Below are 24,186 nucleotides of genomic sequence, written 5' to 3'. Positions count from 1 at the left end.
CGCAGGCCCAGTGGCGGCCTGAGGACAGAGGTATTTGAGACTCCAGGAGCGCAGGCGCTGGCACCTTGAACTGCCTTTAGAACTGCTGTTCCCTGAGACGGCATTTAAGCAGGTGGTGAACGATACCACATAAAGTCCTGGTCTTGAGGTTGTACCCCAAAACGTGTCGCTGGCTCTTCTGACCTCAGTTGTCCCATCTGTCTAAAGGATGAGGAAGGGGCTGTCACTCAATGTCCTCAGGTATGGCGTTACTATGGAAAGGCCCAAGATGGGTCTTCCAGGAACTCTGGAGTAAGTTACTATGTAGGAAGAGATGAGTTTCTTGGATTTGAAGAGGGAGACTTTGGAGGCCATCCACAAAGTTAAGAGATGTGCTCGAACCCATCCTGGTTCCCAGCCATGACTCCCTTCCAAACGGCACAGTACCGGCTGAACGCTTGTGGGGAGGAAAACCTGGGTGAGGCCGGCATGGACAGTGGTTTGTGACAGTTCCCGGTGCCGTCTCTTCATTTGGGGCTTTGCTGTCCTATAGACGCCCCTGCGAACAGGGAATGAGATGGAGGGTGCGGATGGGGAGCGGTGGTGCGAAGCCGGGCACAGGGCTGAGGATGCAGCTGGAGCCCAACCCATCGACACACCACCTTCCCACCCAGTCAGACTGCCGCAGCAGCGGGGACCCCGAGACAGCTGTGGCCAAAGATTGAGGTGTCGCGGGTCTCTCTGTCCTCACTCTCACCTCCCCCAAGCAACCACGACACGAAACTTCCTAACAGTCCTGTTGCTTCTGTGTTTTTATTTCTGAGGAATGTATACTGTCATTTGTTAAGGGACACGAGAAGGGGCTGTATCCATTGCAGCGCCAAGGCTACGCCTGGCCACTTCCCCACTCCGCTCTTGGGGGTCACTGCCAAAACCCCAAGGCCAACCAAAATCCCTTCAACTTGAGTACAGGAAATAGTTTCAAGCATTGACAATTCTTACACGTGATTATTCAAAGAATGCAAGACAGCCACAGTTCAGACAAATCAACTACAGAAATTATTAGAAACGGTGTGAAAGGCAGGCCCTGCTTCTTAAAATAATGACCACAAAGAGGGGAGAAACATGGCAGAAGCTCTGCCCCTCTGCCCAGTGGGCCGCGGAGGCAGGGGGTGGGTGCCAGTGGTTCACTTCAGCAGGCCCAAAGAGTGGAGGGATGCCTTGCTCTCCTCCATCTGCAGAGAAACCCAGAACCAAAAGTTTGCCAGGCAGGATCTCGAGGGTAGAGAGGGCTCTGGTCTGGAGATCCCGGTGTGCCTGTTGAGGAGGCGGCTGCTGAATCAGCTCTGCCGAATGACCACTCAGGAAGGACCAGGGAAGCCAAAGCAATCAGCGGAGAGAATCCCCTGACCTGCCCAGGCCCAGAGGCCACAATGGCTCTGCTTCATATGCCAGAACGTAACATGCCTCCGGCTGACTCCACAGACTACTTTGCAAATCTGCAGGCAGACCCTCACTACCGCAGACACTAGCAGTTCCATAGGAAAATGTGGTGTTGTGCAAAGACATCCCCAGTGTATTGTTAAACACAGGTTCTTGTGTTGGTCAGGTTGGATCACAGGTGGAGGAGACAGTAGCCGTTAGAATCGAAGTGCAAATATATGATATGGTTGCTGTTGGCAGTGGGCCAGAGGGGGGAGCCAGGCAGCGGGGTGGGGTGGGGGGGGTGAGCAAGGGTGTGCGGGAAACCGCTGACACAGCTATTCCCGAGGGAGCCACACCATTCAGAGGAGAGGCGTGGGCTTGGTCCCACGGGGCAGAACGGAGCAGGGTCTAGCTGTCTGCTTGACTTGTGCTAGGGGCAGACTCCACAGAGGCTAAGGTTCCTGCATACCCACAATTCAATGTCAGGGGGAGGAGGAGTCCAAGCTCACCCCAGAGCGGGAGGCTAGCCTGCCCTGTCACCCGCAACACCGCCCTCCACATAGATCAAGATCTCCAAAGGGGTGGGGCAGGCCAGGAGAGCGCAGTGCCTTGTGCCCGGCCCGTGAACCAGCCTCTGAAGCCACCTGGTAAAATGAAAAGTACATTCACTAATGGAAAAATATATTTGTATCTCAAGTCTGTAATGCAGTCCAGAATCAACACCTCTGGCCTTTTAGAACTATGAATTTTACACAAGGCTTTGTCAACTTCTGCTGCTAACAGCGCCGTGAGGAGCCCCAAGTGGACAGTGACCTCGCCATCATGATGCTTAGCATTTACTCTTGTTCAGTCTGCACAGAGGATCTACCCTCCATGACTTGTCCTCAGCTTCTCACAAATAGCTGGGGTCTGTGGCCCCACACCCCACGTGGGCAGAGCCAGATTCTGGGAATGCTTTCTGGAAGGGCAGAGAGAGTGTGGCTACATTCCAAGGAATGTTGGTGCACCCTGATCAGTGCTCTGTGGGTCCCCTGGGGCACCTTCTCCAGTCCCACATCTGGTTCTCCACTTCCCTGCTGCCCGGGAAGGGCAGTTCCTTGGCTGGCCAGCACGGCCTGTTACTGGGCAGGGTCTGCCTGTCCCAACCACATTCCCATTGTCCTGCGACCCCTGAGCAGTTCCAACCCCTGCCCATGTGAACATGTCATCAACCCTTCATGTTCACCTCCTCGCCCTCTGGGGTGGGGAAGGAGACACCTCACCACAGGAAGGAATCGTAGGAGGACCAGGGGCTGCAGATCTACAGAGGTGAGATGGTTAGTCCCTGACGTGATTCACACAGAACTGACGGGGACATGGTCACATCCACAAGAGGTCAGTGTAGCAATGGAAAAGGAGATGAGACACCTCCACAAAACTAAACTCCAAGGGACAGGCTGCGGGGATCAGGGGCTGGCTACGCTACACGAATGGAATGGAGAGTGCCCCCCTTCCTTTAATCTGACTCTTTGCTTGGGAAGTGGGGGGGCTTGATCAGACCCCACCTTGAAATCCCCAAGCAAGCAGGATAAATAGGAACCAAAGGTCTTGGTACCATCTATTATGGTTCCTCCATTTAAAAAAAGGGGGGTTGGGGAGGGGTTTAAAAAAAAAGCCCCCAAACTCTGGCCCAATGTGATGAGGAATGTTATGAACTCCCTCTGACCCCATGAGAAACACACCCCGCTGTCAGTCATTGGGTACTGGACAGAGATAAAAGTTCTTTTCCTCCTGGGGTTTGCTGATCCAATTCCCATAGCCCATGTCCCGCAGGCTCTTCTTGAAGTAGTTCTTGGCTAACTCGTAGTCACGGGCAGCTTTCTTGGCCTCACCGTAGGAGAGCTGCAGCAGATCTCTGCGGCCACGGAAGGAGCAGAGCTTCTTAAACTGAAGGAAAATGTTCTTCTTGGACACCCGAGACAACTCCTTCCCTGGTCTAGGGAAAGAGAGGCACTGGTTATTCATCTGGAAGCAGGTGAGGGGAGGGCTAAGGTGTGAATTTTGCAGAAGGTGGACGCCCCTTAACTCTGGAGACTAGCCGGCAGGGGCCTGGCCCTGGGAGTCTGGCAGCAAGCCTGGCTGGGCCTCTCCTGTGCCATCCCACCTCCTTACCCATCCACAGTGCCTCTGGTGCCATCCAGGATCTCTAGGTCGTAGCCATCGGCCAAACACCAGTTGACGCTTGTCTCCTTGGTCTTTCCGGATTGCCTTTTGGAATCGTACACACTGACTCGGCCGACCTAGGAACCCATGAGAGGGATGGAAGCAAGGGGACCCTTTCCGAGCAAACGTTTGGGAGCAGGGATGAAGACTTGTGGGTAAGGAGGACGAGACCCTGATCACTGCCCTTGAGAGCTGACTTACTTCAGACTGAGAGGTCAAGCCCAGACACCCAAAGGGAGGAAGGAACCCAGCAAAGGCTCCTCTTTCCACAGTGCAGTTTTGTTTCAGAAGGAGGAGGAGGAGGAGGTATGTGTCAGGCGCAAACAGAATGAGGTCAGAGCACCTTGGGGTGGTTGACAATAAAGGGGTAGCGCAGTCCGTCCTCAAATGCCTTCCCATCTCTGGTCACGCGGCAGCAAATAGCACGGGTCAGGTGCCCTTGGCTGAAAAGGTAACCTGGGTGAGAAGAAAAGCCAGTTTGCGCGTGGGTCTGCCCAAACGCTCCCCAGAGGCAGAGACACACAAGGAGCTGGGAGAAACCGTCGTCAGGACGGGAAAATCGCTCCTTTGATGGGAAGCACCTGACTGTGGCCACACAAGACACCGGGACATCAAATACCTACACACAAAACACAAGGACCTAAGGCAGAGGACTGAGAGAAGACGACAAGGGGGCTCTAAGAGGCTTCACCGCGTCCCGAGACCCAGTCCGGCACGGCTTCCCTCAATCTGCTGCCCATGCCCACCTTCCCTGCCACTCAGACCCCGTTCCTACTTGGGAAGGGAGGAACAGGAATACAGGACAACATGGCCCAGAGGTTGCTGGGATCTGAGCCAAGGACAGGCGGGTTCCAGCTCCCAGTCAGTCCCTTACCTAGTGTTACAGATTTCAGGTACACAGGCTGCAGGAAGTGAGTCAACAGTGCCCCTTGCAGGCCCAGCACGTTCCAGCGGAGAATTTTGTCACTACAGGACATGGTACGGAGTCTTTCCCCAAGCCGGATGCCATCCCACGTGGGCACAATGTCACTGGACTCCACAGGGATGGTGCCTTCCCCTGCACGAAGGACTTGAGTTGGCCCGACGAAGGCCACTGGACCAAACCCCATCCCGGGCACACTATGTGCACTCCCGAGGCATAGGCCATTGACTGCGCATATTTTACAGCACCTACTATGTGCCCCACAGGTGTGCGCTGCCGAGGCTGGGTTCTGGATATCTGTAGCACAGCAGACATGTTAGCAACCAGGCCACCTCCCAAACCGTGGGGGTTTTGAGACAGTTTTGCTGTGTACCCCAAGTACAAACATTTGATCTTCTAGCTTTAGTCGCCCAAGTCCAGGAGTGTGCTGCATGCCCGGCTGGTTTGATATTGTTTCTGAACAGCTGTATGGAGCTACCATTCATATGCCACACCACGCAATCCACCCACTTAAAACAGGTGTTTTCACACCTGTTCCGTCATTACAATCAGTTGTTGAGCATCATGTCACCTTGCAAAGAAACCTTTGACACCAGCAAGTCCCTTGCCCGGCAACTCCCCGCTCCTGGATCTGTCTGTGGACCTCTCTACTCTGCCCCTTTAGGACATGAAATCATATGACAAATGTTCTTCTGTGACTTGTTTTTCAGCTAGCATGTCTTCAAAGTCCATGCTGTGGCAGGTGTCGGGACTTCATCCCTTTCTATGGCAGATAATATCCCATCATATGGATAGATCACATTTTACTTAGCCATTTATCCGGGTATGGGTACCTGTGTTCGGTCCACTCTAGCCACTGGGACTGTTACCATAAGCACGCCTGTTCATGCGTTTCTGTGGACAGACACCTCACTCCTTAGGTGAGCCTCTGGGAGCAGAGCATGGGTTGTATGGTGGCTGTGTTCACCCTTCGGGGAAGGGACCTGATTACTGTCTGAGGACCATCTGGATGACAGTGAGGCGTGAAGGGTGATGTGAGGAGACACTGGCTGACAGAAGAGAGGATGCTGGAGGGCAGGGCAGAGCCTGAGCAGGAGCTCAGGACGCTGGCATCACCCATCAGCTCAGTGGACCCCGCCTCCCATCCATTCTCTTCGTTTCTGCACACCTCGTTCCCATGACCACTGACACAGGGGGGCGGCTCTCATTTTATGTTTAGCTGGACTCTTCCTGGGCTCCATGGACCCCTCTGCCTCCTAAGCAGCCTGGAGATGCCCTGCTCTCCCAGGCTATAGGCTTCCACACAGAACCTGCTCTCCCCATGTACACGCTGCTGCCTTGCTGCCCACTGGTGGTCCTGGGAGGTCGCCTGTCACTCACCATTCTCCACCTTGGTCCGAAGCTTGCCTTGCTTGGGATTTTCAAAGACAGGGTAATGGCGGGATTCTGTGCTTTCCACAGCACGGTCACTGCAGGACTTGTCAAAGAGGGCTCCATCTCCACATGGCGCCGTGCTGCCAACAAGGGCATTAGTTAAGAACCCCCCCCTAGAGATCTCCCTCCAGCTCATGGGCCTTGAAACCACCTGTCATCCAAGCCAGGGGTATTTCCTTAAGCCTAGCTGGGTAGTGGGCGGCAGGAATGCCTTTGCCACCTGGGCGTGCACCGCAGACACAGAGCCGACACGGCTTACGGCACAAGGTCGGGGCTTGGAGCCAGAGGAACACGGGGACATCCAAGCCAGGGGTACAGACCTGATGTAGAGATGAAAAGAAACTGTCTTTTTTATCTGGAGCTTCTCTCCTCCCCTGGCAAGCTCAAATATGCTGTTCTTGGCAGTATGCTGGTTGTACTTCATCAGCTCGCTGTAGAGAAACCTACCGAGAGAAAGCTGGCTTAGGAGGCGGCTCGAGTCCGGGCAGGGAACACACCTCCACACTCTGCCCTTGGTTCGAGTCCAGGGAAGGAAAGGCCTCCATGGTACACAGCTTCCAGCTTCTCAGGTGGAAGAGGAACTGGCAAGTTCTTTGCAGGAGACCTCTGCATTTCATAAGAGGCAGCTTTTGGGGCAGCCACCCAGGATTCCAGGCAGAATAGACTGATTCAAGACCTAACAGGGCTAGCTGCTGCTTCTCCTTGACTCTTGCCCTTCATAAATTAAAGGTGACCCCGAGAAGACAGCTGGCAGGGACAGAGGTGGAGCACACGTTCTCACATGGAAGAAGAGGCTGCTTCGTTCCTAAGGCCTGAGGACGCAGAGGTCACTTTGTTTTGAAAAGATGCAGCCAGGTCACAAAAGGGACTGACTGCTGACAATTTGCTGGGGTTTCAAGGTGAGTGGACTGGGAGTCGGGAGGGCCCCACCACAGCTAAATGGCTTCGACCACCTTGCTCACCTGATGAAGCCCCTCCGGGAGATGATTTCTGCATGGCAGTCATTGACCGTTTCTCCCTTCAGGCTGAGAGAGTCCCCTTTCACACAGCGATTCCCTGGGAAGGTCATCAAAAGAAACCCGGAGCCATCAGAGTGCTGTGAGGCAGGTGAAGACTTTAAAGGCAGGATGGCCTTGAGCTGACAGATTCTGGACTCTGCACTCTTTCACTTAGAGAAAAACCCATCCCTGGCAGCACAGTGCATGCCTATAACCTCAGCACTTGAAAGGCTGAAGTAGGAGGATGGGGTGTTTGAGGCTAGCCTGGGCTACCCTGCCTCAAAGCCAAAACAAATCCCAGCCAAACCCCAAACTCATTCCAAATCTGAGCTGACTGCAGTTAAAATGAACAGAAATCTGAGTGCCCCTTAGTTGCCATGGGCGGGGCCAGAGGCAGACTTCAGAGACTCCGGGATATTTATGTCGTGTTTACTGCTAAGCAGTTAACTAAAAAATCTTAACAGCCCCAACTCAAAGATGTTTTGAGCATCACGTCAGCAACTTTGAAGACATTCAACCTACGTGGAGTTTTTTTGTCCTCCCCTTTGGACTTGTTCACAATGACTCCTGAGAAGAACCTGCTTCTCATCAAGAGGCCAGTGTCTCAGGGTGCACACACCTGTCCCCAGACTGACCACAACACCCATGTCCTCAGGGTCTCTCTTCATGACGATGGCGGCCAGGATCTTGCGGCCGAGCAGGGAGGGCTGGAAGCTGTTGGTGAGGGCGTTGAAGCAGCGGTGGCTGAGCATTGCTATCTGGTCGTGGACGGTGCTCCCAGTGAGAGGCAGCTGTGGGGACAGGCGCGGGGTCAGGACCCCAGAGCTCCGCCCGCGTCCTGTGTGTCTGCCGGCAGGGAGCCATCGTTTCCCAGCCCACGTCTAGCACCCCAGACATGCACTCTACTGAGACCGAGACTGAAGCCCAGGAATAATTACGGCACAGTCAAGGGCCGACTTCTTCTGGGGAGGAGCAAGCAGCACCCCACCCCCCACCCCCAAAAGAGAGCACCAAAAGCAGATGTCTTAACTGTCTTTGGATGTGCATCTGGGGACCTGGAAAGGAGGAGCATAGTTCTTCTGAGACTGGCCCCTGTCACTGGGGTTACCTCTGCGAAACCCAACTGCTCTGCCTTCTCGCTTTCCCCGATCAAGACTCGGAGGGCTGCGTCGGCTGCGTCTTGCTTGCCTTGTTTCTTGCTGTGCGCACACACGGCTGGAAACCAGCGGCCCCCAACTTTCGCTTGGTAAACAAACCTGTGGGATGAGAATGAGAATGAGGACAAGCAGTGGCAGGCCCTGATGGCCACGGCCACGTAGGGAAGGCTGGTTTTCCTTAGAATGAGGTCCACTCTTGCAAACACACAGACCTGCTGGTCTCACCCGGGGGCAATCCTCAGATTTCAGTCATTCATGAATTACATGGGTTTTGTTTGTTTGTTTGTTTGCTATCCAGACATCAGCTGCTACTATTTCTTAGTCTTTCCTCTAACCAGACCCATCAGAACTATAAACATATTTTAAAAGCAAATTTCATTTCATTATCATAGATGGGAAAACAGTACCACTTCTCATAAACTGGAAGTGACCATAGAATTCATATAATCTTATTAAACTCTGTCTGTACTGTTACCTGCAAAGGCTCCTTATTACAAGGGAAGATGAGAGAGTATTGAAAAGGTTTCTGTACAGGCTCGGAAGATGGTTCAGCTGGTAAAGAACGTGCTTTGCAAGCACAAGAACCCGAGTTCTATCCCCGCCTCCACCACAAAAAAAGCTTGGCATGGTGGGGCAGCATGCTTGCAACTCCAGCAACAGCCAGGATCCCGGGGGCTGGCACACTAGTTAGCCTAACCTAGTCAGCAAGCTCCAGGCCAAGTGAGAGGCCCTGCCTCCAAATTGAAAAACATAAAAACCAAAGTAGAAAACAGATGGTGACCGAGGAATGACGTTAGCACCCCGCCCCCAACCATGGACACACAAATGAGAAGGGTTAGTCGCTCAAGTAGAAATACCCAGGAATTTAGCACGGTCTGATTCTCCCACTCCAAGACTGGGGCGCCACGGAGGCCAAGCAAGTGCTCTACCACTCAGCTGTATTCCTAATGCCGTCGGATTTTTAAAGTCTCCAATTCTGTTTCCTGCACACCTCCGGACAACCTTGGAAAGGTGACTGCAGTCTGCCTTAGGCCAAGGAGTCAAGCTTTCGAAGGGATCATTTGTCCATTTCCAGCAGGCTGGAGGTAGCTATGGGGGATGAGGGAGGGAGGGAGGAAACAGACATGGGCTCCGAAGTAGGGAGGGGTCCCCACTATTCCTGAGGCAGGCTCCCACAAATCCAGAGGGAAGCCAGAGCACAGAAGCCTGGAAACCTACCAGCTTCCTGGAATCCTAGCTTTCAGTCAGCTCCCAATGCAAACTTTAGCTCTGGATAATCCAATGGTGCCTCAGAGACACAGCCCAGACTGCCACCCACACTGACCTTCCCACCGTCCTTCAGTCACGAAGCAGATGAATGCCTCTGTTCCTTTCTCTGCCCATGCTGGCAGGTCTCTGCCAGCCAGTGGGCAAAATCCAGAATCCCTGAGAGCAGCAGGGGAAGGTCTGGGCGAGCAGGGAAAACTACAGGGCCTCTGCCTCTGGAGAGCAGGAGGATTTTGTGGCCATTGTGTCTTTGGAAAGGATGAGCACTATACACACATATTTTGTGTATGTACAACAGAATGTAATTAAGCTTGTTAATTATGAAATTAGAATCCTTTAGAGCCGTGCTTTGCTAATATGGAAGCTACAAACCACATGAGGCTACCAGATTTTAAGTGAACTAAAAGATTAGATGTATGATTAATTCAGACCCTGGTGCCACATTTCAAATGTCCACTAATACTTCAGCTAGCGGTTAGGCTTTTTAGCAGAAGTTGAGATTTTATTTTATTTTATTTGCCACTGTCTCAACTCACAAATCCCCTGCTCTGCTCCGAGTGCTATTAAAGTGCGACGAATTTTATTTTTATTTTCAATTGTGTATACACATCTGTGCAGTGCCTGGGAAGGCCAGAAGAGGGTGCTGGGACCCCTGGGAGCTGGAGTCAGGTGGTTCTGAGCTGCCACGTGGGTGCTGGGAACTGAACCAGGAACTCGGGTCCTCTGCAGGAGCAGTCTGCACTCAGAACTGCCGAGCGATCTCTCCAGCCCTCAGAGGGAGTGGGAAGCACACCAGTGACCATAAACAGTCCTTTTGAGAGGTCTGGGTCTAGAGCAGCAGAGAAATGGGGTAGAGCCTGCAGGGAAGCAAGGGCAGGACTCAGGCTCTCAAAGATGGTATGAGTTTGTGGACGGGCTGAGGTCAGTAAGCCGAGACAGGCAGCAAGAGAGAGGCAAGGGGGAGAGGATGAGAGACAACCAGTCCTCACGCACACAAGGGGAGGAGAGATGCTTCCTTCATCCTTCCTGACGGAAGCAAGGTAGGCAGGAGGTCTGGTCCGGGGAAGACCAAGTCTTTGTTCTCTCAAGTGGGAAGGGAGTTACCAGTTTAGAGTGCCAACAGGGATTCCGGTGGAATCTGAAGCACAGGTCTGGAAAAGTGTTCTCAAAGGAGAAAACGAAAACTGTCAGGAAAGCGCTAATAAAGGACAGGAGTGTGGAGAGGACCACGGATGCTCCACCCAAACCTTCACGACATCCTACTGCTTCTGAGGTAAAGCAACAACCCACAAGGCAGGCCCTCTCTGCAAACAGCTGGTACAGGCCTGGCCTCTCCTCACTCCCTGCTCAGCCACCAGAGCGTCGCTCAGTCCCTTTTCTAGCTCTGTCCTCCCACCGCAGGCCTAGAGACGCACAGCTGCCTTGGTGTCCACGGGAGATGGTTCTAGGATTCCCCAAGGACACCAGACTCACAGACCACTCAAGTGTTTGAAATAAAACTGCACAGGATTTGCAAATAAGCCATGCACATTCTGCTGCGTGCCTCTATGATCTCTAGTAACTTATAATACACAATGTGGTGGAAGTACTACATAAGAAGTGGTTACCTTATCTGGTTCGGGGAATAACAGTAAGTATCTGCATGTGTTCAGTGCAGACACTATTAGTGTGGGGGATGTTGCTTAAGACTAAACCCAGGTGTATTTAAAGGAAATCTAGTCTACACTTGTTTAAGTCGATGGATGAAGTACCAATGGATACAGGCTGTCTGTCTCCTGTCCTGAATCCTGTTTCCTCTCAACCATCTTAAGTGATGCCTGAGCATCACGTCTTGGGAGAAATTCTCCCCTAGGAAGTGAAAGCTGGGTCACAACAGATCCTTATTCAGGGCAGTCCAGCCCTTCCACAAGACTTAGCAAGTGTGATCTCACACTTTCTCAGTGACTGCAGGCTACTATACTAACACAAGGGGCTCTACACACCAGTGTTAAGTAAACATGGCAGAAACCAGCTGAGATGGACCAGACGGCAGAAGACGGTGGCTTAGACCAGGGCACTAACACCAAAGTAAAAAGCAGAGGGGTCCTTCGCCAGAAAATAATGTACCCAACAGAACTCAGGAGCTGTCTAGTGGGAAAGGAAGGCATAATTATCCTTGGGGTTTGTCCCAGCTAGTTTTTTCCCCAACCTCACACGAGTTCCAGCTATCTAGGAAGAAGAACCTCAACTAAGAAAATGCCTCCATCTAGACTGCCTGTAGGGAAGTCTGTAGGCCATTTTCTTGATTAAAGATCCACGTGGGTGGGCCTGACCCACTGTGGACAGTGCCATGCCTGGTCAGGCTGTGTAAGAAAGCAGGCTGAGCTCTCAGGCACCTGACTTCCGTCAACAACGGACTAACTGGAAGCTGCTTTTGGCCATGGTGTTTATCAGCACTGGACATCCTACCTTGGACAGACTCGAGGATAGTAAGCAGTGGTACTGTTTACTGAGATAGGGAGTCTTGGATCTCAGCCTAGGACAAGCCATGCAGGTGTCTATCTGATCAGGAGTGAAAGCGTGCCACCGGATACAGGGATCCGGAGCTCTGAGAGGTCTGTGGAGAGACACCGTCAGCGCTTTCCAGGATTTGGACAACACGTCAGAGCTGACACGTTGGTTAAGGTCACAAGAAAGAGAGGGAAGAGTGGATGCAGCACTAATCACACAAAGGAAAGGCCGGATGAGACGGAAACGAAAGCTGCTGGATCAGCATCTGCCTCCCCAGGACAGCCGCACGGCAGGTCCAACGCGGCTACAGTCCCAAGGCAGCCGCACCCTCACATCTTCAATCCCAGCTCCCAAGTTCGTACGTCCCAGGTGAATGACTGAATTTCCAGGAATCCAAGGATGCTCCCACTATTCTGTAACCAGGCTTAAAGAAGAGAGGGGGCTGTAGGGAGAGACAAGAGGCCATGTCCTCTTTCCCAGCCAGCTTCCACACAGGACAAAGGTACCCCGAAGTGGGGGTGCTCGGGAACTCTTCTGGGCTCCGTTAGTTTGGGGGCTCTTAACTGGGTTATGATCATCAGAGGGCTAATGGTTTTATTGTTTTAAAAGCTCTAGAAGACGGAAGAGTAACACTCTAAAAGAAAATGGGGCGTGTCAAATGAGGCAGTTCAATGAAATGCAAACAAATATGGACATGGTAACATCAATGACAGCACTACTAAAAGAGACAAATTTAAATAGCAAGACAATAGTTTTAATTAAAGGTTGTTTTTTTTTGTTAGTGGAGGCACACACATATGGTGAATGTGTGGTGCCCAGAGACAATCTGTGGAGATCAGTCTCTCTCTCTCTCTGGGTCCTAAGGATAGACTTCTGGTCATCAGGTTGGTACCCTTACTCAATGTGGCATCTTGCTGGTCCAAAAGATAATTTAAAAAATTAGAATTTACACACACACACACACACACACACACACACACACACACACGGATGTGTGCCCACATGGATGAAAGTGTACCATGTGTGTGCCTAGTGTCCATGGAGGTCAGAAGTGGGTGTCAGATCCCCTGGAACTGGAGTTACAGACAGTTGTGAGCTGCCATGGGGGTGCTGGGAACCAAACCTGGGTGCTCTGCTGGAGCTGTTAGGGCTCCTAACTCTGATTCTCCCCAGTGCCCCCGCCCCAGGTGATTTTTTTATGAGATTTTTCTCCTTAGTTACTTTTTTAAAATAAAAAAAAAAAAAAAATGGATATGGGAGGGCTAGAGTGGTTCCTCCAAAGGCTCTGGGTTTGATTCCCAGCACCCATATGACAGCTCACTAAAATCTGTAACTCCAGTTCCTAGGATTCTGGCCCTTTTTAGCCTCCACAGGCACCGTGAATACACGGTACAGACACACATGCAAGCACAACACCCACACACACAGAGTAAAAATGGTTACAGAAGGGCACTTGAAAAGGGTAGAAACCAAACTTTTCACTGAATGCCTTTTCAACTATTTGAATGGCTTTGTATGAAGCTAAAATTAGCTCCTAAAACTGAAAGGCTCACACTCTCTGCACCAGTGACTGGATTCTCAAGATGGCTGACCTAATGTCTGCATTAGGCTGTGCAGACAACCTGCCCTCCTATTAGTCAGAGTTAACATGCATCACTTCTTACCCTGAGGTTACAAGCCACCCTCACCCGCTGATACACGGTTGTTGCCAGGACCAAGACACTCACTTGGGTTCGTGAGGTGGTCCGGACTGGTCGATCAACTTGAACTCAGCAGCGAAGCCATGGGAGCGGGCATACTCTAACAGGCCGCCCACGGGGTTGGTGTTCAGGTACCTGACGAGCTCACCAATCCTCCGGATCTTGTTGGGTGCCACAGACTCATCAAGAGATTCCGAGTTCGCACCTCCAGACTAAGGGAGAATTAGCCGAAGAGGAACATGTCAGAAAACTCAGAGGGACTTAAGACAACCCTCACCTGCCCACGCTGAACAAATGACCTGTAACTTGAGCAGGACAATGGCCCACCTGGTCATCAGCGGAATTGGCTGCCTCCTCCTGCAGGGCCTTCATGGCTTCCTCTGCGGCCATCTGCTTTGCTACTTTCTTGCTGGGGGCACTCACAGTGGGGAAAGTCTGGGCTCCCACGGCTACACAGTACTGGAACCTTAGAGGAAACGACGGGCAAGGATCACAACGGCTGGGCTGAGGGATCTGCTCGCCCGTCAGGCTGTCATCCTCCACTACTCATTGCTCTTACACACACACCACCTCTGTGCAGTTACTGTGGCCTGGGGGAGCTAGTGCGCCCCGCCCGCCCGCTGCCCCGGGTCTCTACTGACCTGGCTAACCACTCAACATGCCAGGGTCACTCCTCACACCCGCCAGGAAGCCTTCTTCTGAACAAGTGTGTGCCGGAACCCTCAAGCAGGGGGCCGCTAGGGCATGCCCAGATCCTCAACCTTTCTGTCCCAACAGTGACCGCCACGCTGTCCACGCTGTGACCCTACCTAGTCCTCGGTCCCTCGAACTCCTAATCCCAGATTCTCTGCTTCATAGCAGCAGCCAGGCCCTGAAGGCCTCTTTCCAGACTGCAACAGGAGAGACCATAAAGAGGAACGACTTCTCATCTCCGAGGCTGCAAGGGGGGAGTGTCTTTCCTACTTTCGGGGAGACCTCCACAGGAGACACCACACATAAGACATACTTGGGGTCATGGGCAGGGCCTTCTTTGGACAGGAGGCGGAATTCGCAGGCGTTCCCCAGCTTGTGCATACACTCAAGCAGCGTGGTGACTGGGCTCTTCCCATTGATGAAGGATGTTGCCGAGGAGCTGGGGGGCTGGGACTCTGCCGGCTGGAGAAAAGAAGAAGACACAAGACAAGACTCATCAGACCACCCGAGCAGGAAGCAGTGGGCTGTTGAGACTTTATCTCTCCCTCCTGATCTCTTTTGAAACAATGGCTTCTCCGATAGTCCAGGCTGGCCCTGACCTCGAGGCAATCCTCCTGCCTCAGCCTGCCAAATGCTGCAATTACAGACTTAGACAACTAAATGTTAGGAGTGGCCTTCCAAAGGAGATGCGGTGGGCACAGGAAGGGGTGACTGACCTTCTAAGAGAGGAGAGTGGATTCGAGGTCTGTGATGGTCAGTTTTAACTGTCAACCCAACACAGCTCAAAACCAAAGGCAAGGAGCCTCAGTGAGGTGCTGTCTGGGTCAGACTGGCCCGTGGGCACGTCTGAGGGACTGTCTTGATAGCTTAGCTGACGTGAGGAGATTCTCCTAAATGCCAACAGCCCAGACAAAAGGACACGGGCAATAAAAGCTCTGTTTTTCTGTTGCCTGGCCGTCACTCACACTGCGGAGTTCATCGGTGTGCTTGCTGCTGCCTCCCTCCCAGGTATCAGAACTGGCTCTTCTGTCCGTGAGAGCAGCTCTCCAAGAGGAACGGCTCAGGCCTTCAGTGCCAGGTTGGGACTGCCAAGGCACCCAGCCTCAGGGACTCAGCAGCTACCAGATTTCAGCCCCCGGCCGTGAGCCGGCCTCATTAGAGCGCTCTGACCATACCGTGTGCCTGGCTAGGAAACCCTCTTTCCGTGATTAGTTCTGTAAGTTCTGTTTCCCCGAGAACCCTGACTAACATTTGGTTCTTTCAACCCCGACATTCGTAAATACAATCAGACCAGGACGGCAGAGGGAGAGCGGGCTAAAAGGGAAGGGGAGGTAGGAGTGTGAGGACGGGAGGGGTGAGGATGGGAGGTGTGAGGACGGTAGGGGTGAGGATGGTAAGGGTGAGGACGGGAGGGGTGAGGACCGTAGGGGTGAGGACGGTAGGGTGCTGCCTCAGGAGTGTTGACTATGTGAGCCAGGACAGCTTCCAGAGTCTGTCAGAGCCTGACACACAGCAGCCAAGCAGGCCCTTCCTCACCGGCCCCAGGGAGGAAACACCTGCCTTCTCCGAGTCTTCCTCCATGGGACAGGACAGCTCCTCTGGGGTCCCTCCGTCTTGAGCTTTGGCCTCCCGAAGCAGAATGGCCATGGCTTTCATTGCTGCGTCCTGCTTGGCCACCTTCTTGCTGCCGGCCTCAGCTGGGGGAAACTCGCGGCCGTTGATGACAACCTGGAATTTAAAGCTTGGCGGAAAGTTATTAGATGTGTCAGCGCCAGACTGGGTCATCCCCCTGGTCAGTCAAGAGAGCTCTACCCCAGAATGCTCTGCCACACTGACTGCCTTGCAGGGTCTCTCTCTCCACGTAGCCCTGGCTGTCCTGAACCTCACCATACAGGCCAGGCTGGCCTCACATTCAGAGATCCTCCTGCCTGACTCCGAGTACCAGGATTAAGGGTGTCTTTTTTTTTTTAAAGGTGTGTGTGTGTGTGTGTGTGTGTGTGTGTGTGTGTGTGTGTGTAGATCAGAGACAACATGCGGGAGTCAGTTTTCTCCTTTCACTACATGTGTTCGGAGGATCGAGCTCAAGCTGTCAAGCTTGGTGGCAAGGTGTGTCTTACTTCCTGAGCCATCTTGCTGGCCCGCCATGTTTTAGAGACAGGGTTTTGCTCTGTAGCCCAGGCTGGCCTTGAACTACACATCCTCCTGCCTCTGTCTCCCAAGTGCTGGGATGACAGGCGTGCTGGCCTGCTATCATTTCTTTCTTTCTTTTTTCTTTCTTTTTTTTTTTTTTTTCAAGACAGGGTTTCTCTGTGTAGCTTTGCGCCTTTCCTGGAACTCACTTTGGAGACCAGGCTGGCCTCGAACTCACAGAGATCCGCCTGCCTCTGCCTCCGGAGTGCTGGGATTAAAGGTGTGCACCACCACCGCCTGGCCCTGCTATCACTTTCTTAACAATGAAAAAAGATAAAGTGCACAAAAGAGGTGGGTGGACAGTCTTGCTAACGGCCCCCAGAACTTTACCCTAGCCGACTGTGTGGACTGGCCTCTCCTATGGAGGTCTAAGAAAGGTACTGTGATGCTCCTTTTAGAATTCCCCAGACACCCACAGCAGACACCTGCCCCATGGTGGTAAGAAGGGAGAGGGGGAGCTGGGTATGAGAAGAGGAACAGGAGGCTGGAGGGGTGCGTGAGGGCTAGGTCAGGAGCCACCTCTAAAAGTCTGCTGTTTAGGAGGGTGGTGTGTCCCAGGTCACTGGAGCAATCTGTCCTTCTTGGATTGCTTGTGCCGTGCTCTAGCTCTGTCTGTCTGTCTGGAGTGAAAACCAAAACACCTGGTCCCAGACCTCTGTCTGGCCTCAGCCTCAGCCTCCTGTGCTCAAGCCTTTCAATGTCTTAAGCTCTTGACTCAAGCTGGATTCATTTCATTCAGAGAAGGAGGTCAGATCTCTTACTTCCTAGGTCTTCAAAACACTTGAGTATAACATTTTGTTTTTTCACGTTTCCCCCTTTTGAGGCAGTCTTACTATATATTAGCCCAGGCTAACCTGGTACTCTCCACACTGCCTCAGTCGCCTGAGAGCTGGGATTATGGGTACGTTGCCACCACGCCTGGTAGCATTCAAGTTCCTTACATGGCTGAAGTCCAAAGAATGACTAAGGGCAAACCCCACAGCTTTCCCTTGGCTCTGGAGGGGGGTGAGAGAAAGAAAGAACGCCCCAGCCCCAAACTGGGTCCTGGCTCTGCCAGTTTGGGGACAAACACACCCTGTGCTTAGCAGTTCTCCTGCAGTGGCAAGTTGGTACAGTGAAGGAAATTAAGGAAGAAATAGGTCACCGCTGGAAACCAGGGATCACACATCAGATATCCTGCATATCAGATATTTACATCACAATTCACAACAGTAGCACATTTACAGTTATGAAGCAGTAACGAAATCATTTTATGGTTGGGGGTCACCACAGCATGAGGAGCTGCATTCAAGGGTTGCAGCATCAGGAAGCCTGAGAACCGCTGCCATAGTGCAAAGCCTGGCCAGCTGCCTGCAGCAAGTGCAGCCCTGTGCAGGGGAGGTGTGCAGAAGTACAAGTACCATCTTCGTAAGACCGGCAGGCAGCTTTCTGTGGTTGACACACCTTCCCGCCCTCTCCCAGCTGAGGCTGGAGGGGGGGGACGGGACGACGACGACACACGGACAGACATGCACCTGTTGCTGCCTAACAAATGCTGTTATTCTGCCGGCTCAGCCTGCCCTGCCCACCCTACACTCCCGCTCAGCCTGCCCCCCCCCCCCCTCACTCCTCTGCTCAGCCTGCCCGCCCCCCCCCTCACCCTCGCTCCCCCACCTGCTCCTACTCTCCTCTGCTCAGCCTGCCCGCCCCCCCCCCCACTCCTCGCCAGCCTGCCCCCCCCCCCCCCCCCCCCCCCCCCCCCCCCCCCCCCCCCCCCCCCCGCCTGGCCCCCCACCTGCTTCTACTCTCCTCTGCTCAGCCTGCCCTGCCCACCCACCCCTACACTCCTCTGCTCAGCCTGCCCTGCCCACCCGCCCCTACACTCCCCTGCTCAGCCTGCCCTGCCCACCCGCCCCTACACTCCCTGCTCAGCCTGCCCTGCCCACCGCCCACACTCCCCTGCCGCCCCCCCCCCCCCCCCCTCCCCCCCCCCCCCCCCCCCTACACTCCTCTGCTCAGCCTGCCCCCCCCCCCCTACACTCCTCTGCTCAGCCTGCCCCGCCCACCCTCCCCTACACTCCTCTGCTCAGCCTGCCCCGCCACTCTCCTCTTGGGAGCTTCCGTTTGGCGGTGATGGGCACAGAAGTAGTCTGTGTTACCTCTGGCCCAAGAAGGCAGATATGGGCGCACAAGAGCTAGTCATCTAAGTAAGTTTACTCCAGCCAAGAGAGTCAGTCTCGGCTCCCTGGAGGTCGATCCTCTCTGATTAGCATTGAGAGAAAGGGCCAATCAAAGGTGATTTAGCCAAAAGGTGGGAAAGAGAGAAGGCACAGACAGAAGCCACCAAGACCACCCACCACTCCCAAGTGAGCTGAGACAGCGCAGGACCAGAGCGCCCGACTCACACTAGGCCCGCTTCCTGGGTGGTCTCTTACCGAGGTTCATGGGACGGTCCACTCTGCTCTATGAGGTTGAAATCACAGGTCTGACTAGTGAACTGAGCGTACTCTAACAGCCCGCTGACGGGGTTCTTCAGCTGGCACTCGGTCAGCTTCTTGTATGGTGAACACCGTGGCAAGACAGGGCTGTAGAAGGAGGGCATCTCCATGATGGCTCGGAACTCACCTGGTGCCGTGCGGATACTATTCAAGTTATCTGGGATGTCATCTGTGGCCCACTGGCCATTTTCAGAGTCAACATACCCTGCTCTAGAGGGGCCATTGTGATAAGCGTGTGGTCGCAGTCTCACCGGTCCTGGCCTGGCCTCATACCTATTTTCATACCTCATCACAGGTTCCTGCCCATTCTCCACTTTTTTGGGGGTTGCCATGCTGCTTGAGGCGCCTGATGGGGGTGAGTGGCAGGAGGGGAAGGAGGTGCTTCTGGGAGCCTCTGGGACAGCTGCTGGAGCACTGTGCGTACTTCTCTTGATCTGCAGCCGCTCACGCTTCTTGTCTGTCAAGTACCAGATGGGAGGCATGGCCCCTTGTCTGTAGACATCGCCTTGCCTTTCCAAGTCAATCAGCACTGCATTCACATCTCGGGCCTTGGTGAGGCCAATGTTCTTAGCCAGGTTCAGGGCAGAGGAGTTGGACACATTGAACAGGTAGTCACAGATTTTCTCCTTGATCTCTGCCATGTCAAGAGGCTCAGGGGGTCCTTCTACGTCAGAGGCAGGGTCTCTGTCTTGACTGTCCAAAGCAGGCTCTTCCTGAGGGACTTCCTGGCCACAACTGTCTGGATTCACAGCTCTAGGGGGCTGAGCCTGATGTGAGGGTGCAAGGCTCCACAAAGGAGGAGTTCCTACTCTTCTCTGCAGCTTCCCCTTCCTCTGCAGGGCATACAATATACGATTGACCTCCTTCTTTGGGACCCTGAGCTCTCTGGCTAGGGCCTGGGCGCTGGTGGCCTTCCTCTCACCAAGCTCCTCCAGACGACCTAGGATCTTCTGCTCTGGACTCTGACTAATGCTCAGCTCCTGGAAGTGTGAGCAGAGCCTGTCAGCGCCTCTCCATGGCAGACTCCTGCTCTGCGGGGGAGGAGGTGGGAGTCCTGTGTGGAACCCCTGACTTCTGAGAGTCACACTTGTGGGGAAACCCCAGGTTTCCAGTTGTTTGCCTTGGGAAGGTGGCCCTGGGAACCTTGGCCAGTGTCCTGGGAGGAATGGCGGCAGTGACTGGGGCTGCTGTGCAATCAGGGGCGCTTCTGGGAGCCGCCCTTTGAGGAAGTCTATCTGCTGGAGCTGGAAACTCCTGGGGAAAGACTCAGGCCCACGTGGCTGCGGAGGTCTCCACTTGCTCTGCTCATAGCTGGGGTCCAAGTAGGAGCGTGTCTGGTGAGGGAACACCCCTGCAGAAGATAACATGGAGGACAGAGCTTGAGTTAGAGCCGTACATGAGCCGGACATCCCTCCCGTTTCTGCCTGGAATTCCTAGCAGGCAGGGTAGCTGACTGAGTTGTGGCCTATGCCCTCACTAGGGTAACTTTAGTTCACTGGCTGCTGCTTGTGAGCTCATCGGGGACACAGAGGAGGAGACGGTACAAGACACATGATGTCTTTCTGATGCCTCAGAGCAGCAGCAACTAACTTTTCCTGCAACAGAGTTAGAGTTGAAAAACTTTCTACTCACCCCCAAAATTATCCTTCACAAACTAAAAACATACACAAATTTCGTAAGGCAGCCATGGACTGGTGACTGAGATACTGAAGCCGAGGGAGGAGAAGTGACCTTCTCAACGTTACAGAGCATGCACATCATCCAACAAACAAACAAACAAACAAACACACAAGTAACCGTGACCTGAAACACAAGCACGTGGGATCTCAGAAAGAAACAACCAAACACAACCCTGCAAATGGGGAGGGAAAAGGGACTCAGAGTGCGTGGGATCAGCCATCTGAGCCGGGCTCCCCACCACACAACACAGCCCCCTTAGTCTCTAAAACCCTGACATGGGGATGATCTTGACAAGCGGAATTGAAGTCCGGGGGACACTGAGGTGCTCCCCTTCTCCCAGCTCAAGGAGGAGCGTAACAGCAGGCGCCATCTCCACGCGGTAACCGCGTCCTAGAAGAGGGCAGACAGCTCTGAACAGCACGGACTGAACTGAAGTCCGCACACACAGGACCACCCGGCTCCTCTGTATGCCCTGCTCCCCCACAGGCCTGGGAAAGGGTGTTGAGCTGCAGAACGGGCGACCCAATCACACAGCTCAGCAACGGAGACTAGGTGATTTCTGATTGGCTCTTTAAGTGAATTTGGGGAAACGACATTTTCATTTCAGAGAGGTTCAAGTCAGTGTCTAGGTAAATACCTTTTTTTAGACTTATTTATTTTATGTGTGTGGATGTTTTGCCTGCATTTATGTCCCTGTACCACATGTGTGCCTGGTGCCCCAGGCCAAAGATCTCCTGGAGTTACAAATGGTTGTGGCCCAACACCAGCCTCTGTCCTTCACTGCCGAGCCATCTCTGTAGTCCTAAATTCAGTCCTGATTTAAATGGCTATTTCAGACAAAATCCGGCAAATACGAGTGCCTAGTTACAAAACAGCTGAATAAGTTGAAATATACCCACACTATGGAACATTACAGTTTGTAAACATATACACATATATATTGGATTTCTCCCACCCCCTTTTAAAGAGACAGGGTTTCTCTGAGTAGCCCTGGCTGACCTCGAACTCACAGAGATCCACCTGCCTCTGCCTTCTAAGTGAGAGGATTAAAGGCATGTGCCACCATGCCCAGAAAAATTAAGTTTTAAAAGTACACACAGACACAGACAGACAGACAGACACACTTTAGAACTATAGCTTGGTGGTAGAGCGCTTGCCTAGCAAGTGTGAGGCCATGGTTCATCCCAAATAGCTTCTTACAATGGAAGGTATAAACCTGGGTGGGTGTGCCAGCAAACCCAGCACTAGAGGAAAGAGTCCTGGATAGCTCAGGGCAGCCAAGGTAACAACAACTCATACAAACCGTCTCAAAAAAGAAACCCACCACCATCACCCAATCAAGATACAGAACATTCCTACTACTTCCACCAGAGTTTTCTCCTTCCCCTCTGCGTTCAACCGTGCCCACTTCCCGCCGCCCTCAGTGCCAAGCATCAGTTTTCCATGCCCACTGCTGGCCAGAATGTCACTCAGTGCCGCACACAGCACGAGCCCCCTGAAGATCCGGATCCTTCTGTTCAGAACACTGGAGCTGGGACTCACAGACTGCAGCTCAGGACACCATTGCTCTCTTTAATGCTAGAGTTACCACTGCCGCTTACCCCATAAGCCGTGGAAGACACCTTAACCCTAACCATGTAGGTTATCTGAAGGCTAATTAAACTCCCCAGGAAGTTGAAAGAGAGCAAGGAGGAAGGGCCTTGAGGTAGGAAAAGTTACTCAAGTGGGGCTACAGCAGTTCAGCGAGGCGTCAGCGGCCGTAGCAGAAAGGGAAGGGGTCTCAGCCTTGGCCTGGGTCCTCAGGGTCGGGCTCAGACCCTGTCCATCTTCTCCCACGCCTCCTTCCTCCTATTGCTCAAAGCTGCAACAACGAACTGAATACAGATGCCCAGAAGGGCAGATCGGCTTGACCGGGGAGCACAGGACACGCGCAACGCACACTCCACAAGCCGGAGGCGGTGGACCAGACCCGGCGGGCTTACCTGCGGGTCCCCTGAGCCCCTGAGACATAGCGCCGGCCAGGCCCGCACCTGGGCCGCAAGATGGCTCCCCAGAGTTAGCTTTCGTTTCCTGGAAAGGCTCCCCCGCCCGGGCCAGGAGGCGGGGTTTGCTCTCGGCAGCCCGCCGCAGCAGCCCGCCCACCCAAGGGCTGGACCGCCGCCCTCCCCACCCACCGCCTTCCTCGCCGCCCCGCCTCCGACAGCCATGCCCTATTCATACTGCCAGCTGAGAGCTGGGGTGCAATTTATGTCGCCGACAGGTTTATTTTTGTGCACGGTACTGAAAGCTTCACTGGGCACTCAACAGCGTCCCCTCTGCCCGGCGAGGAAGTTCCTTTTCCGTGTTTAATCCCCATTACTTGAGATTTACAAGTCTGTCCCTCCCTAGAGTGACCGACCCTCCTGTGGATGCCCTGTCCCCAAGAGCTTCATCCACCCTGTCCGCTGCCTGCCACAAACTTCATACCTTCTTGCGGATAAAATTCCTTCCTTTGCTGACCTTTGTATGTTCTGTTACTTGGCCTAGATTGTTCCTCCTTTTCCTTGTTTTTGTTTTTTTGAGACAGGGTCTCATTCTGTAACTCAGGCTGGTCTAGAACTCACCATAATCCTCCTGCGTCTGCCTCCTGAGTGCAGGGGATTATGGATGTGCCCCACTGGGCTTGCCTTTCTAGCAGGCACCTTTACTAGTACTTTCTGTGAAGCTGTTTTTCTTTTTTTCCTGCTCTAAAATATAATTAATTAGTAAAATAATGACTATGCATTCTGGGAAGCTTCACATCACATCTAGGCAAGGCCAATATTCGAGGAAGAAGTTAAAAGAATGTGCATCCAATCACAGTTTATAGCGGTCTCTTATTGCCAATCTGCCAGTCATACTGAACATGCCATTACACCATTGTGCAGGACACCAGTTTTGTTGGGGGGAGGGAAGCAAGAGCTATCCTTGGTGGGGAGTCCATTACAACTTTGGAGGAATCTCACCCACAGCCTGTATTGTGTTGTGTTTGTCACTGACAGTGGGGAGTCAGGATGGCCTTCAGGACAACATGGTCCCAGGACTGGGACAATCCCAAGGGGAATTTGAGGTGGGGAGGAGGGCTACCGTGAGCTGTTTCACATCAGAGACAATTGTGACGAAGTCCTCAGACCTGCGACCTCTCCTCTTATTACCTGGCACATTGTTTGATGAATTCATCCACTTTGGGGAAATTCTCCTTGTCTTGCGAATGATGTTCTGCAGCTCTGTGAAGCTGTTTTTCAAAATCTGCTTCACAGACTGTGTCCCAGGGAGGTCTTCCCTGACTCCAGGTAGGGGGGTGCCAGCGAGGAAACGGGAATTTGTATGGCCGACTTTACTTGTCAGCAAGTGGGCACTTGGAGCTGACAAGACACGTTCACAGTCCTGGGCACCCGGTGTGTGCTAGTGTTCAGCACCCAACACGTGGTACAAGCGGGAGCCCCAGAATGCAGCAGTCTGGCCAAGATGGACGGCTCAAATGTCACTCCCAGTCATGGCCTCCCTGTTGGTCTAGCGGCCTTCAGTGCTCTCTGGGGCTCACCTGTGGGCAGG

General features: G+C 53.3%; 1 protein-coding gene across 3 annotated transcripts in view; it reads right to left on the bottom strand.

Moving 5' to 3' along the window:
* Positions 1-773: 773 nt before the first annotated feature.
* Adar (adenosine deaminase RNA specific) overlaps positions 774-24,186 on the bottom strand; it is a 40,870-nt gene continuing 17,457 nt past the window's right edge. Inside the window, exons 1-15 of one of the 3 annotated variants that reach the window (XM_028890898.2) lie at positions 22,596-22,702; positions 18,871-20,284; positions 15,827-16,007; positions 14,580-14,728; positions 13,901-14,039; positions 13,601-13,785; positions 7,991-8,216; positions 7,580-7,751; positions 6,925-7,018; positions 6,283-6,405; positions 5,909-6,042; positions 4,481-4,663; positions 3,950-4,062; positions 3,556-3,683; positions 774-3,379 (exon numbers count right to left, since the gene is read on the bottom strand). In XM_028890898.2, coding sequence (XP_028746731.1) covers positions 3,133-3,379; positions 3,556-3,683; positions 3,950-4,062; positions 4,481-4,663; positions 5,909-6,042; positions 6,283-6,405; positions 6,925-7,018; positions 7,580-7,751; positions 7,991-8,216; positions 13,601-13,785; positions 13,901-14,039; positions 14,580-14,728; positions 15,827-16,007; positions 18,871-20,284; positions 22,596-22,623 — 3,516 coding nt within the window. In that variant the 5' untranslated portion in view covers positions 22,624-22,702 and the 3' untranslated portion in view covers positions 774-3,132. Of the gene's footprint in view, positions 3,380-3,555; positions 3,684-3,949; positions 4,063-4,480; positions 4,664-5,908; positions 6,043-6,282; positions 6,406-6,924; positions 7,019-7,579; positions 7,752-7,990; positions 8,217-13,600; positions 13,786-13,900; positions 14,040-14,579; positions 14,729-15,826; positions 16,008-18,870; positions 20,285-22,595; positions 22,703-24,186 lie in introns of those variants that run through there. The other 2 variants (XM_028890900.2, XM_028890901.2) reach the window with 2 other exon arrangements.

This window comes from Peromyscus leucopus, chromosome 6 (assembly GCF_004664715.2).
Source record: "Peromyscus leucopus breed LL Stock chromosome 6, UCI_PerLeu_2.1, whole genome shotgun sequence".
NCBI lineage: Eukaryota > Metazoa > Chordata > Mammalia > Rodentia > Cricetidae > Peromyscus > Peromyscus leucopus.
The sequence above is the reverse complement of the archived record's forward strand: the minus strand, read 5'-3'. Positions and strand labels throughout refer to the sequence as shown.